Source organism: Heliconius melpomene, chromosome 8 (assembly GCF_056956725.1).
Source record: "Heliconius melpomene rosina isolate 202511_hmr_F chromosome 8, ASM5695672v1, whole genome shotgun sequence".
Classification (NCBI taxonomy): Eukaryota; Metazoa; Arthropoda; class Insecta; order Lepidoptera; family Nymphalidae; genus Heliconius; species Heliconius melpomene.
Genome location: NC_140396.1, coordinates 6,071,005 through 6,086,600, shown reverse-complemented (window position 1 = coordinate 6,086,600; position 15,596 = coordinate 6,071,005). Strand labels below are relative to the sequence as shown.

The window sequence follows — 15,596 nt, the reverse complement described above, 5'->3', positions numbered from 1 at the left end:
CATTCTAACGTTCTATTACATTAATAAATGCCCCCAGTAATAGATTTTCTCAAATGTCTTCCATTTGCAGACACTTTCAATATATATGGATAACTTGATTATTAAAATATTTTTTCAACCTCATGTACCAAACTTTATCAATGATTCATAGTTCTATCCATGACTTGAGAGTCATGGATCATAGTTCCATTCATGTCTTGAGAGTCATGAATAGAACTATTTATCATGTTTTTGTGGCTGGCTTCAAGTGGCTTTTTCAAACATTTTCTCGCTGTTACCGACAATTCTTGCACAATTTAAGATCTTTTTCTGTAATATTAAAAACTGTGTCGTTTTTATATTTATATTTCTCAGCATAACCATATATTACTATCTATTTTATTTTTATGTTTAGTTGTAATCTATTTGTGTTGGATATTTTCTATTCATAAATGAAATTATTTGAAAAAGGAAATAAATTACATACTGTATTTTTTCTTTTCCTTATTTGTAACTTAAAAGAAAAATGTCCTTTCTACGCGTTTTTCGAAGGTATTAAGTATATTTTAGTAAAACCCAAAAGTTTGTACAGAAACTTATAAAGAAAAAAATATACACTTATTTAGATTAGACTTCACTATTAGATGGGGTCACGAAAAATATGACTAAGATCGACAAAGGTAGGGCAATCAAACTAGTAACTAGAAAATGCGGGAATTTGTAATAAATACCAATAAGTTAGTAAATATCCAAGTAAGTTCAGTGGTAAGACACTGTTGCCCTCCTTAAGCCCAATTTTCTTGTCATTACGTGTTGAGTAGAATTCAGCGTCGTGCTTTGTTTGTTCCCGACGATAAAAATTGCTTATTCACGCGAATTGCATCGAATCCTTAACCGTAGCGTGCTGCGTGTGTCACCCTGCCTATTTTTTACGAGTAAACAAATATAACATTTATACGATACAAGATGGACATTACAATTTGTAGATATTAAAGTTGAAATGAAATAAAAGAATTATCGTATATTTATTTATATTATATTATAATACATAAAAAACAACAATAAAAACACATAACACTGTATTATTGCAAATTCCCGCTGTTTAATAATTTCTCAATTCTAAAATTATTTTTATTGATGATTACTTTAAGATCATTTATCTTCTCTCGCTTCTCTTGTACATCTATTTGCAATTGTTTTAGTTTAGTATGGAGGGGTAACAGAGATTCCTCATTCGCACTGCAATAAAATATATATATAATCTCCAGGAAGAGTTTGACTCAGATTCTATAAACAATTGACTTGTGCATAAGAAAATAAGTGCGCTGTAGTGTAGTTGGAAAAAAGTTAAAGACTATATTACTAACGATATATTTTAAATTACAGATTCCAATACATTACGCCATTTCTTACATATTACATAATTAAAGTGAGAAATACGAATAGTTAAAAAAACTTTTTAAAATTTTACATTTACCAACCACAATTCAGCCTCCATACTAACATCGATTAGGTATAAGGACAGTTTACAGAACGAACGTTATTTTAACTTTTTCTAAATATTTGTTATTTTTTTCAGCTTCTGATTGTATTCCACAAAGAGAACCTAGCAAGACATTGCGTGTTGAATGGCAAAAGTTAACGCAATGATTTGTCTTGTTACCAAAGCACAGCGAACACGTGTACAATGAGACTTAAGTAGAGCCACCGAGCCAAGATGGTTTGTTCTTGTTGTTGTTATTAATATTTAGGTACCCATGTAATGTTTACTTACATAAAAGTATTCCTTTACTGAAGACGTTAATTAATTTTGTAATTAGGTAATAGACAAATTATTGTTATAGCTAAAATTTACTGACACTTACGCTTTAAGTTTAATTAACTGCTTAGAAGCCTCTTCGTAACCCGACGTCCACTGTTGAAGTTCCTGTCGCATTACTTCGACATCTTCTTGAACATGATCCAACAACTTCCCCAATGGATTGGCTACACGTGATAATGCTTGTACATTAAATCTTAATTGTTCTATTTCTTGATTAATTATATCTCTCGACTTTTGAGCTCCAAACTGCCATTCCTAAAAATAATCTCCATTAAATTTAATCAATTATAGTCTTCACCAAAGCTGCCGTGGTGTATTGGGACCATCGCCTTTATCTGACTCGGGAACGTTTAAGTATGTATAAAGTATATATATATATATATACTAGCGGACGCGCGCAGCTTCGCTTACGTAATTATGGGTGAATTTTAATAAACCACGAAACATGTGTTCAATGAAATATTTTTAAGAGTCTAAATTTCAAATTTTATAAAAATCGGTGGCGTTTTAAAGATTTTTCCATACAAACTTTCAACCCCTTATTTGCACTGTTAGGTGGTGAATTCTAAAAAACCATGAAACACATGTTCAATTTAATATTTTTAAGAGTCTAAATTTAAAATTTTATAAAAATCGGTGGCGATTTAAAAATTTTCCATACAAACTTTCAACCCCTTATTTGCACCCTTAGGGGAAGAATTCTAGAAAACCATGAAAGATGTGCTCAATTAAATACTTTTAAGAGTCTTAATTTAAAATTTTATTAAAATCGGTGGCGATTTAAGAATTTTTCCATACAATCTTTCAACCCCTTATTTGCACCCTTAGGAGGAGAATTCTAGAAAACGATGAAATACGTGTTCAATTAAATACTTGTAAAAATCTAAATTTCAAATTTTATAAGAATCAGTGCCGTTTTAATTTTTTTTCCATACAAACTTTCAACCCCTATTTCACCTCTTTAGGGTTAAAATTTTTCGAAATCCCTTCTTAGTGGATGTCCAGAATACGAAAGTAAACATTAGTCCAAATTCCACGTTTCTACCACCAGCGGTTACGGCTGTGCGCGCGTCTTACCTCAGTCAGTGAGGACAAGTCCTTTTATATATATAGATAATAATAGTTTAGGGTGATGAAAAATTGTAGTAAATCAAGAAAATTACTTGATTTGAAAGGAATTTTTTTTGGTATAGTAGCTATTAGACCTGAGCAGAAGTCTAGGCTGCTGCAGTCTGAGCTATAATTGGAACCATAGTAGTCAGTCCTGAAAACTAAAAGAAATAATGGAATGCAGGCTTAATAATAACATCTGATGTTTGAAACATCTCATGTAGAACCACAATAGATTAGTTAAACTATTTGAAATAAGGAAATAACTTCGTAACAAAAATAATCGAACGTTACTAACATAAGTATTTCGTAGACATATGAGATCAACCATTTGAAACGTTCAATGTGGAGCATTAAGATATCAAGTATGGTATATGAAATAAGGATAAAGAAAATGCAGTATAGGAGTACATTGATCAGCTCATCTATAGAATGAAATATAGGATAAAAAATTACATTTAACTACATTGCAAGAGTTGGGAGCTCCCTCTCCATTCGGTTCATCCGCTCCATTGATTTCCCTTCCCATTCCCGTTCAACGAAACGCAGTGATTATTTTTGAATACAAAAATCAATGAAAATATATGATATTTGAAAATAATGTGAAAGGGTCATGAAGCTCATACAACTAAATTTATGAGTGGGAACTAGGAACTTACAATATCTGTTTTACCAGTGACCTCAGAAAATTCTTTTTGTGCATCTAGAATTTGTTGAACAAGATGACCATGTTGCTTAGAAGACAGAATATCGTTATTATTTTCCATGTTTTTTGGCGTTTCTATATTTTCTACGATAACGATGCTACTATCATCCTCCTAAAAGTGTATATACAAAATAAATGTATGTTTCGAATTTATTTCAAATCTTGAAAGAAAAAATAAAAACATTCAAGTAGGTAGGTACCTACATAAAATAAATTATAATTGAATAAATACCTCTTCTTGTGTAATACTTTCTGCTATTATATTGACCTTACCAACCACTAGATTATCTGCTGAAGAAACAATACTTTCGTGTTTTTCTTTAAGCCTAGGAGCACTTGGTCTAGAAGAAGATGGTCTTACACTCTGTGGTCGATTTATACTTTTATAGTTATTTGTATTATTTGTGACTTTTATTTCGTTTTCTACATTAATTGTCTTATTGTTGTCATTTAGTTTTTTATCAATTTCATCTTCTAATAAGGGTTTGGGTTCGTCTACACTATTTTGTTCTGTAATATTATTAACAATTGCGATATTGTCAGTTTTTGAATCATTTTCAGCTGTTTTGCTATTTTCTATTTCTAAAATTTCATTTTGTATTTCTTGATTTAAATTTATATTTTCATTGATATTCAAATGATTATGAAGCACCTCAGTTTCCACAATATTGCTTTCCAATGTATTTAAATCAGAATTAAGCGAAATTTTTGCTTCGCTTGGAGCTGTTGCATCAATAACTATATTATCAGGAACTACAGGTTTTTCTAGTTGTTCAACTAAATTGTTTTTTACATCGTGTTTCTCCTCATTTATTATTTTATCATTAGTTGGTTTAGTTGGATCAGATGACTTTTTAGAGGGGATCTGTTTTTTATTAGTATGATTTTGCTTTTGCTTAGTTTTGTTAGAATTATTAATAGGTTTATCATTTTTTACTAATTTCTCGCTACTTTTCGATGTAAGTTTTTTATGTTCTGCGGGTTTTTTTACCGAACCCTTAGGTTTATTTTCATAAGATTTATTTGATTCTTTATATAATCGCACGGCTTCATCTGATGAAAGTTTATTCTCTAATGCGTATGCGAGACATTGTAATAATTCATTAGTTTTTTCTGGTTCCTGACCAGCAACAATTTTCGACGGTTTTACAGTTAACGGCTTACCTGTTGTACTAACTATAAAAAAATAATAAAAACACTTTACAAGGAAACATCGATGGGAAATTCAAAACTTTTAAGATTTTTTTACTTACCAACAACTGATATTACTTTATTAAGAAATAATATTTTACTTTCTCTGTCCTTTACTTTGTCAGAAATTAATTCGTAATCTTCGAATAACCCATTAAAAAATCCTGTACTTTTCAGCACCTAATATAATAAACAGTTATTATCTTCTCATTTGAAATTCTTATGTTCATGTTCGTTGATAATAATAATTCTTTTAATTAACAATAATCGATACTTACTGATGTGATAATATCATGTAAAAATCTAAATGGTGGTTTCTTTAGAAGCTTGTCAGTAAGCGGTGGGCGTTTTATGTATTTTCCCAATGAAATTTGTGTAGCTTTTAAAAGATCACGATCTATTTCATCGTCCATTGTTCATAGCTTATTATGAAAATATTTTATTTTGTATAATTACAATTAACATTAACAATAAAAATTATTCTACGTCTTTTGATTACAACATGTTCATAAAAATTACACTGTGTTTACATTTTACTACTTGTTAACAAGTATCCATAGCAACAGGAGAGCTTAAAAAATCTAAAGATCTTTTTATATAAATCTCTCCCTGTATAGTAAAAAAGCTTTTAAAAAATAGTTTATTCAAAACACATGATTTACGTACATCGTCGCAGTAAGTATTCTTTATGATTTTTCCTTTTAAATGAAAATGTGCCATACATGAGTGAAATTTAAAAAAAACATAGAACATATTACTCGTATATTAATAATCTGTGGAAGAGAAATACGTGGCTTATACGGTCTTAGTATTTGTTATGACATGACATATGACAACTCTTGAAACTGCATTGACAGCTCTGTTTCCGTAATACTATTTTAATTGATAGTATTATATATCATATTTAAACTGAAATGAGTCTTATACGTGGGTATATTAACATTACTATCTTATGCACAAAAAACCGTAACAATTCTTTATTTTTATAATAAGCTTTTACTAAACGGTATAAGCGTTAAAAAATCTGTACAACAATCTTGATTATTACCTAGCCATTTAAGTATGTTACCAACGATTTTATAATATATTCATTGAGTACGCCATACTATTATACTACAGCTACTTTGTCGTATCAAAATCAGCGCCTGAGTGAAAGTAATATCAAATTATTTCTCAGTTAACTTGCAAACTAAAACAATAGTTATGGCGAAAATTATATTATTATGTTTTTTACAGAATGACGCACAAACGTAAGAGATTAGGACGGCCCCCAGGATCTAAAAACAAGAACTTAAAGAGCATAATTAAGACCGAAGGTGATTCTGATGACTGTTCACACGTTTGTACTTCTTGCTCAGGAGCGTTTAAAACAAATTTACGTTTAAAAGATCACCTTAAGACTTGTAAGGAAACGGTTTGGGGTAGTGTTAGTGTTTTAAAGGTAAGAATTTATTAAAAGATTATCACAAATTGATTTTTCGGTAACTGTATTGTCATTACTTAAATTTTTGGCTTACTTATAAATGCAAGTAATGTCCCAAAAAGTTTAATTTTAAGAAAAGCTATATAACACATTTACAAAATGCTCATTCAAAGACACAGGAAGGCGTTTGGATTGGTCCTGATATTGTAAAAGTAAGAATTTATTACAATATTGTCACAAGTTGATGTCTTAGAAGTTGTATTGACATTTTTTCAATTTTTAGCCTACTTACAATTGCAAGCAATGTTCCAAGAAGTTCAGATTTAGGAAAAGTTATACAGCCCATCTACGAAATGAGCATTCCAACTCACCTGGGAGCATTCAATGCTTACAATGTTCTGTTAAATGCCCCAATGAAGAAACTTTATCCAAACATATTAAAAATGTACATGAGAGGGAAATATTTGAATGTGAGCACTGTGGAAAAAAGTTTGTGAGACGTTCTCATGTTTTACGACATTTGCTACAGAGGGGTTGTGATGGTAGAAATATTGTTGTATACCCGTGTGAAGTTAGTATTTTTTATTACAAATAGTAGTATTAATAATATTTTAGGCCAGTTGTGGTGCAGGGGCACAAAGTGTGACTGTAAATATGAGAGGTTTTGGGGTCCATTTGCATTTAAACAAATGAATTATTTTAATTTCTTCACTCGGGTGTTGAGGCAAAACGCTTTGAATTCCAACACTCACAATGCTTCTAGAATTTGGAGGAAGATGGGGTATGGAGTGTCTTAACACTTAGGTTCCCCCTACCCACTTTACTGTATGCAGGTTACAGTATTAAGGTATATTATAATTATTATTATATTTTTTATCTAAATGTATAATTTCCATTGTTTTTAATTCTAGATTTGTTCTGCAACATTTACAAGGAGAGATAATTTAATGGTGCATTTGCGCACACAACATTTATCAAAAGAATTTTTTAACTGCAAGTACTGTGATTATCATACAAGAAACTTTTCAAAACTAATTATCCATTATTTTGCTATTCATACAGGTGCAACTTTTTTAGTAATTATTTTTTAATTAAATGTTGAAATTATATAATGTGTGTGTCAGGTGTTGGATCCATTTCCATTGGGGAATTAATTTTTTTTGTTAACTCTTTTTGGTAACAAAAAAACAACATTTAGTTACACCACTCAACAAGCAAAGTCTTGAAAATTGAATTATGCATGGTGATGGAATGTTTTACTGTTACTTTTCTATACTATTCCTACCCTGTAATATGTATACCTTAGATGGGAATAAAATCAGATATAAAATATATGATATGCTTCCATTTAGAAACTCCACATTTTGAATGTGACCACTGCGGCAAAGTGACTAGTTCTCGTGGTGCTATGGCTAAACATTTGGAAATACATGGAGAAAAAAAATTTTCATGTGAAGTGGTAAGTAAAATATAAGGCTTAACTCAAAAAATTTTATATTAAAAAAAAATTATGTGATGCAGATTCAAATTTAATGTAGACTGGAGAAAACTAGGGTCCATTGTGTGCAATGGGACAGTCTATGTCTGTAATCATGATAGTTTTGGATCAATTTACATTTGGCAAATTGAATTATTTTCATTTCCTGGCTGTAGTAACAGAGCTACTCAACATACAATGTTTCCAAAATAGGATACAACAACAGAAACAACTAAGTTCTCTCAGCCTACACTGCTGCTATATGCATCCTGCATTTCAATTCAACATCACAGTTCAAAGCCAAAAGGAAAATTATAGTGTTGTACTCAAACTTGTAAAGGATTTTTATTTATTAAAAAATATTTTTATATTTTTAAAATGCTAAACATGAAGAGGCTATGTGGTAAGTATGACATGGTATCTGTATGAAATGGTATTTGTATGTTTTTGCTTATACATTTTTTAATACGACTTTTTTACCAATATTCAAGGTGCCAGGGAATAATTAAAGTAAATAAATATGAAGTGTACCATAGTAGTGTAGTGTAGTGTGTAATATAAGTGTAGTGTGTGTGTGTGTTAAACATACCCATTACACACAATAATGGGTATGTTTAACCCTAAGTCACCAGGTTCCCTCTGCCTACTCTGATATGTGCGGCATACAGCGTGGGGCAAAAAAAAACTTATAAAGACTTATCCCTAAACATTTAGTGGGTATAGGTTTGATGTATTTCTTTTATAAATTTCACTATAAATAAAAATCGTAAAGTGTTGACTGAACATCTATCCACCAAATTTGAACTTCGTAGTCCCAATAGTCGTAACGTATCTGTTAAAGTTGCATTTTTTCCATTACACTATAGAGCACTTATTATTTAAGTCGTAGTCATTAGCAATAAATATAATGTTGTAATTACAAGCCATATTTTTTTAAATAATTCTCTGAGCTAATTGTAATATAAATTTATATCTTCAAGTATTATACTTATTAAGAAAACATATAAAAAATTGACCGTATACGGCGAGCGGACCATTTGAACCCGCGCCTCTTTGGGAACCGTTCGAATCGTGGGCTCAAATCACTCTACGTTTAAATTTTTATATGGTTTCTTAATAAGTATTTTTCTTTCCTTACTTTAGAATAACACTTTAAAAAATATTAAAAATATTATACTAATATTTAAATTTTCTACAGTGTGGTTACAGCACTTTCACAATAGAAGTAATGCGCCGCCATGTTTTTACACATTTGACAGAAAAACCGTACAAATGTAATTTTTGTGATAATTCTTACATACAAAAAGTGCAATTGCAAAGACACCTCCAAAAGCATACTGGCAACCAGTGCTCAATATGTAATGAAACATTCACGTCAAAAGCTAAGTAAGTTGTTCTTTTTTTAGCTTCACGCTTTATCACGCACAGCAGGGTACGTTTGAGGAAATTTAGAGTGAAGGTATTTTGTTCTAAAACAATTACGTTCCTCACTTTCCGCCAAATTCTGTAGGCATTGCGTGTTGTGCCGTGACATGCTTGTGCCCCTCCCTGCGTCACGATGGCGTCAAAGTTAGTCTTTATGCTTAAGTCTCTAAATTAAAGTAAAAATAAATAAATAAAAATAAATTGTAGTCCATTTATTGAAGAAGGTTGTAGGCCGTAGTATATCAATTTAATCGTTTCGACGTAACCCAATGTAGGTACCTGTGTTCAGTTCGGTATCTGCCGCACTTCCGATTGTATTTAGAAACCGCTTTAAATTCTGAGATCGATATTGAGTTCCCGTTTTCATCCATTAATTACAAATCTATGAATGAACACAACGTCTTAACCGATCTCAGACTTGAGAGTGATTTAAAAATACGAGTCTTAAAATATGTCATACTAAAGGTAGAAGGTAGAAGCTAATGTCTTATAATCAGTAGTTGTAAATACTTATGTCGCAATTAAACTGTAGTATTGAAATCTCATACTGCCTTTATAAATAAAGCTATCTTAATTTCATTATAATAATATTTAATACTATAATTTACTTTCAGTCTTCTTATACACATAAAGGAACATATGGGCGTAGTCAAGTTATTGTGTCCTATTGAAGATTGTTCTTTTGGCAAAGCAGAGTTTGAGAGTGAGAAGGCTTTACAGACACATGTTAAAATGCATTTGGAAGATAAGCGTAAGTTATTTTGATATTTATAATTTACAGTATCTAGGAGTAAAATGGTATTCACACATTTTTTTTAAATTGTTGTTATATATTTTTTTACTTATTCATTATATTATTATATTATTGTAGACTGGTAAAAAAATGCAAACGCTTAAATCGATTTAAACGTAATTCTCGTAATAAGAATAATAACTTTTTATTTTTTCATTATTTGAGTACATTTTTAAACATATTTTCATTGACTTGCGCCTATTAAAGTTTCACAGATTATTCTATATTATTACTCGTAGTTTTTAAAATTACTTCAGGAAAACCAACAAAACCAGCTCTTGAAAGTTTTTGAAAAATATTTGTTTTCTTAAAAAGAGATTTTGAAATATTAAATTATACAAAAGACCTACTATTGAGCTGTATTGAGTAAAAAAATTACGAACTCAATCGGGCTATATGTGCCAAGTTTCACGAAGAATCCAATTTTTTCCAAAAAATCACAAATTCTCAAATATCTACCGAACTACTGAAAATCGGCGTACATGGGGGTGAAATGGAACTTGTTTATACAACAGTTGACTCGTCGATTGTGTTACCTCTGTTTTATTCACTTCAATAGTTAAAATATCTGAAACAAAAAAATATTTTTAACAAAAAAAAACCTACTTCAAACTACGAACTAAGAAATAAAAAATAATTTTACATAATTAAAAAAAAATTGTTAACAAAAATAATTAAAAAAAAGATTTTATAATTTTGAAGTTGGTGTCAAGCTAACTGCTAATGCTACAACAACCTTACTTCAATATCAAATCACTAAGCGTGTTTGTTTTACTTCTGACACCAATTTTAACAACGTATTTCCTTGTAACTGTTACAGTACAATTAAAATTTTTAAAAAAACTTTCACCAAACTATCCTTGGAGTGTATCGGTCGGCGTGATATTGAGTTATTCATCCATTTGTCGCGCACATACATAATGCAAATTAAAGACTAAATAAACAGTCAAATATTTTTGGAGTAACAAACAAAAAAAAATTGAATTGATAACCTCTTTTTCTTATCGAAGTCGGTTAAAAAAAATTAAAAGAAATATTTAGGAACATATTTTCTTGTGATATTACGTCTAGAGCGGTATTACTACTTTAGATTTCTGCCCGCAGCGCACCAGTGCGAGGTGTGCTCGAAGCGGTTCCACAGCGAGATGAACATGCGGCGGCACATGAGCACGCACGCGCTGGAGCGCCCGCGCCGCTGCATGTACTGCGTGGCAGCGCGCGCCTACGTGCGTGGCGAGCAGCTCGTGCGCCATGTGCGCAAGGCGCACCCGCACGTGTTCCACGAGCGTCTCATGCACGTGCGGCAAGTGCTGGTGAGTAACCACGGCATGTACGTATTGTTGCACTAATACAGAGAGAGTCAATAGTAGAACAGTAGGGTTCTATTTTACTTAAGTTAAACTTTTGTGTTACTAAATAACTGACGAATAACTAGCAGGTGAGTGGTAGTTGTAAAAAGCTGACATTTGCCAGGTTGGTTCTTTAGAAAGGGTAAGAAAACATAAAAAAAACGTTTTCGATTTGGGAAATCTTCTAGGATATTCCAAAAATCCATTACATCTATTTTCCAAAAAAAATATATCATTAATTTACTGTTAAATTAACTAGGGTGTTAACCTCAGAACAGAGAGAGTGAAAAAGTCCGAATTAGAATCAATCCTGAACGTATTGGACGCGGAATCGGATCGTATCCTGGAGGGGTACGGCTCAGGAGTGCTGTACGGCGGACTACAAGAACAGTCCGATGTGGAACAACAGATAGAGGTTATTTTTTACATTTTTAAAGTGTTATTCTACACAAGGAAAGAAAAATATTTTTGAGAAAACATTTACAAATTTGAACATAGTGGGATTTGGACAGTTTCCAAAATGGCGCAAATAGAGGGTGCATCCCGCTACGTTAAATTTTTTATGTTTTCTAAAAAGTATAGATATAGATTACTTAGCTATATATATAAAATAAATCCACACTAAAAATAGAAATAGAAAATGTAATAATTTAAAAGAATCTCACATGGTCTCGAACATGCGCCTCTTGAAAATGACAAACTTAGTAACTTGTTATATAAAATTACTCTGTTCACTTGTTTAGCACATTTATATGTCGCTGCTATTATAGAACTCAGCGCATTTTATATGATTATATTGTTAGTATAAATCCAATTCCAATCTAAATTTGAACTCACAACTGTCATGTAAACTATAAGATTTTTATTATTAACGACAACTTCATAATAATAAAATATATAAGTAACAGTACAGTTAATCATCACGGAGTTAAGTACAGCCACTCGACACGGAAAGTGGAGTACGTCTGCCTACCCTGCCGTGTGCGGGATGCAGCAGAAGCTGCAAAAACAATATTATTGTTAGGTACACAGCGTCCGAATGTAAGCGCGTCATTTCCCCGCTCTGGTAAGGTAACACGACAAAACGCGGCGTTGTGTTCTGCCACTCTCTCTGCTTGCAATGTTATGCGGGATACAGCGTGAAGCTACGATGTTCTAAAATATTTTTATTTTGTACAAGGTGGAAACTAACTCGCCCTTAATGTGCGAAGAGGAGTTAGCAGACAATATAGGAAAGCTGCTCTCACAGCTTATTGATAAAGATATGTTGGAGTGCTTCGGGTGGCCTGATGCAAGTGTTGATGAGGTATCTAGAATTATCTATTTTATATGTACTTGACAATGTTTCTTTGCTATTATATTTAGAATAAGGGTCATCTATAAATTGTGTCACAAGAATCGTGACACAGGTGTAAAGCTGTAAACGCCTTTGATAGTGGGTTCGATTCTGGTGTACTGGCAAACTGCCACTCTTCAATACGCAATGCCTCCCGAATTATAAACACACATAATCCCTGTGACATAGCTTTGTAGAGAGAGCCCCTAAATAGTCTAATGATAAGTTTCTTCTTTCTATACTTTCTTTGCAAATTTATAACTTTTGTTTTTCTTTTTTTAATTTTAGTTAATTTTTGTTGTTTTATTATATTCACGCTATATCCTGCTAATAGTAGAGAAAGCAGAAGCACAAAGTATCAAGGCATTCCGTTTTACACTTTCCTAAACAAGTATGTATATTTAGGGTACAGCATGAAGTTAAAAATAATATGAGCATGAAATTATTTATTATTATTTTTCTACTTATTACTTAGGTATTAGAAAGAGTGATAGAAAATTGTGGTGCTCAACCTGCAGACAAAGAAAAATGGACCAGAGTTCAACGTCTCAGGGAGAACGCTAAACATCTGTTTTTATATGTAATAGAGGATAAGAATATTACGAGAATGCTCGACAGCCACACTATAGACCAGGTTATTACGCATATACTGGCACAAGTGTGCAAGTCCGAAGGTGAAGATGATGATGACAACGGTGGTGACGATGATGATGAAGATAAAATTAAGGGTAAATAAAAATGAAATAAATAATGTAATAAGAGTATTTAATAATATATGTATTGCACTTTACAAAAAGACTTAGAGAAGGAATTTAACTTAAAATATCTTGGTAGATCAAAGTGCAATTTTTCAAGGAAAATATTAAACATTTTTTTTATCTGTAATAGATGATAAAAATATTGTAAAACTGATAGAATCAAGGATATCATCAAAATGAAATATGATAGATTAATATTTTTTACTACAATTTACTATTTCTAATTCTTAAGCTTAAAATATGGCGAAATTCTCATTCTTATACAAGCCTGTTATCTATAAAAACGGAAAAGAAAATCACGATTGTTGTATAGGAGCCCCTTAAATATTTATTACATTCTGTTTTTTTCGTATTTGTTTTAATAATGGCGACAGAGATAAATCATCTATGAATCATGATATACAGCCTTGGTTTATCTAATTAGACATTTTATTATACGTTTTATTCAGTCTTTTAAGTGATACTTTCACCAATTATTAATTTTCATCGTGTTTTCTGCCTTCTGCATTCTATGTAATATTAACGAAATAAACTGTGCTCTATTGGCACTCCTAAAAGCCATAAAATAAGAAACAGAACAATTACAGCCTGGTGACAGACGGAAAGACAGAACTCTAAGGCTCTAAACAGTATTGGCAATAATATTGTTCAATATATAGCCCCGCGTACTACACAATATTATTGACAATACATACTTTATTGACAATATTATTGTACGTGTGCGTGGCCAGGCTAATAATGGTAGTGTGCGTACGCTGCGTTGCGTGTTGGCACATTACATATTATTAGGTAAAAAATCTAAATATGGTTTGTCCATTTCCTTAGTAGTAGGTATTTTAAGGGATTTTAATATTTACAGTTCTCTTATTTTAATTGTTGACATCAAATCTTATTAAAAAATATTGAAAGGAATGAATCTATTATTGTGATCGGGTAATCGACTGTATTCAATTTATTATTATACATATTTTTAACTTTTTTTATTCGAAATTTGAATACAAATCTGTGTTTCTTCTTTAACGTAACTGGCTATAGTTATTATGGAACAATATATTTGATGGTTTGATAAGAGTTTGTCTTATAATTAAAATATATTTATTTTAGAGTATAAAGTACTTCAAAATAAACTGACTGGTTTAGGGGTTAAAAATATATATTTTATAGCACATCGGACATTTGGATATATTAATATTTTAGTTTATTGTTGTTACTTACTTTTGCTTGCTACACTTCTTTTTCTAAAGATTTCTTCGTCTGTGTTTATGCTTATGTATACGCAATTGAAAATGTGAATATATAAATTAACCAAAAAATTACAGAAATCTAAGGGTCAAGCAATAGTATTTAGTGCTTAAAAATGTTTAATGTTTTATCATATAAGTGCCTTACTGTTCAATATTTTATCATATAATATTTTATTCTTATCATTGTTACTTTAAAAAATATTATATGCCGCTGTAGTGTTATTATAGAATAAAAAAAAGAAAATCCATTTCTTGTGGTCAAATTTCGTATATTCAAAATGTACACAAAATTATTAATAAACCATTTTTCCTAAAGTTGTTATTATTTGTAATTATATAGTTCCCATACAAGATAATTACATTTACAATTCACCCGGGGGACACAATAATGATGTGATCTTAAAAAGTATGATCTTACAAACTTAAAAATATATTAAAGTTTCTATAAAAAAATAATATAGTAATTTGAATGTTAATTAATAATAATAAAGATAAAAACCAATTAATTGAGAGTCGGACTCGCGTAACGAGGATTCCGTATTCCACGTTAATATGAAGTTGAGAAAAGTGACGTTCAGAAAAGTTAACAAATTTAAGTTTACAGACGTACGCACAAATTTTGTATGAAATAATTTACAAGTATGTTTGTAACGAATTTTTTCTTAGTCATGTGATTTTATTTATTTCAAATCATTTTCTTTCAAAATTTCCAAAGAGATATTAGCTTCACGCTGTATCCTGCAAACAGCAGGGTAGGCAGAGGAAACCTAGTGCCAGTAGACACTCCGTTTCACGACACACTTTCCGCCGAATTCCCGAGGCATTATGGGTTGAGTGGCGGAACTCCCTCAAATTACAAATTTAATTGTATTTTCTTTGTGCAATAAAGTGTTTTTGATTTGATTTGTACTCAACGCTTCCTTTGCCTCGACACCCGAGCGGAGAAATATAAATTTAAATAAATATTTTCATTTTCTCGAGTG

At 31.0% G+C, this 15,596-nt stretch overlaps 2 protein-coding genes across 4 annotated transcripts; one reads left to right on the top strand and one right to left on the bottom strand.

Annotated features, from left to right (window-relative positions):
* Positions 1 to 1,043: 1,043 nt before the first annotated feature.
* IFT54 (intraflagellar transport 54) lies at positions 1,044 to 5,455 on the bottom strand. Its single transcript, XM_085189558.1, has 6 exons — positions 5,087 to 5,455; positions 4,871 to 4,988; positions 3,850 to 4,793; positions 3,571 to 3,729; positions 1,845 to 2,056; positions 1,044 to 1,218 (listed from the first exon to the last, which is right to left on the bottom strand). The coding sequence occupies exons 1-6, from the start codon at positions 5,219 to 5,221 to the stop codon at positions 1,062 to 1,064; spliced, it is 1,725 nt and encodes a 574-aa protein (XP_085045684.1). The 5' UTR covers positions 5,222 to 5,455; the 3' UTR covers positions 1,044 to 1,061.
* A 163-nt stretch (positions 5,456 to 5,618) lies between these two features.
* LOC146536885 (zinc finger protein 711-like) lies at positions 5,619 to 14,928 on the top strand. 3 transcript variants are annotated; one of them, XM_085189726.1, is made up of 11 exons: positions 5,619 to 5,735; positions 6,045 to 6,249; positions 6,515 to 6,802; positions 7,143 to 7,293; positions 7,584 to 7,690; positions 8,907 to 9,094; positions 9,748 to 9,884; positions 11,031 to 11,239; positions 11,535 to 11,690; positions 12,456 to 12,581; positions 13,087 to 14,928. In XM_085189726.1, exons 2-11 carry the CDS (start codon positions 6,046 to 6,048, stop codon positions 13,345 to 13,347), a joined length of 1,827 nt encoding a protein of 608 aa, XP_085045852.1. In that variant the 5' UTR covers positions 5,619 to 5,735; position 6,045; the 3' UTR covers positions 13,348 to 14,928. The 3 variants fall into 3 exon arrangements, with proteins under 3 accessions (XP_085045852.1, XP_085045853.1, XP_085045851.1); XM_085189727.1 differs by lacking the exons at positions 5,619 to 5,735; positions 13,087 to 14,928 and adding exons at positions 5,753 to 5,963; positions 12,900 to 13,013; XM_085189725.1 differs by lacking the exon at positions 5,619 to 5,735 and adding an exon at positions 5,756 to 5,963.
* Positions 14,929 to 15,596: the final 668 nt, after the last annotated feature.

Excerpts from the sequence above, each read along its gene's own strand:
- LOC146536885 (XM_085189726.1), top strand. The coding sequence starts at position 6,046 with ATGACGCACAAACGTAAGAGATTAGGACGGCCCCCAGGATCTAAAAAC. Across the intron at positions 7,691-8,906 it reads AAAAATTTTCATGTGAAGTG|TGTGGTTACAGCACTTTCAC; the intron begins GTAAGTAAAATA and ends AATTTTCTACAG. Across the intron at positions 12,582-13,086 it reads CTGATGCAAGTGTTGATGAG|GTATTAGAAAGAGTGATAGA; the intron begins GTATCTAGAATT and ends CTTATTACTTAG.
- IFT54 (XM_085189558.1), bottom strand. The coding sequence starts at position 5,221 with ATGGACGATGAAATAGATCGTGATCTTTTAAAAGCTACACAAATTTCA. Across the intron at positions 4,794-4,870 it reads TAAAGTAATATCAGTTGTTG|TTAGTACAACAGGTAAGCCG; the intron begins GTAAGTAAAAAA and ends ATTTTTTTATAG. Across the intron at positions 3,730-3,849 it reads AAAGTATTACACAAGAAGAG|GAGGATGATAGTAGCATCGT; the intron begins GTATTTATTCAA and ends ATACACTTTTAG.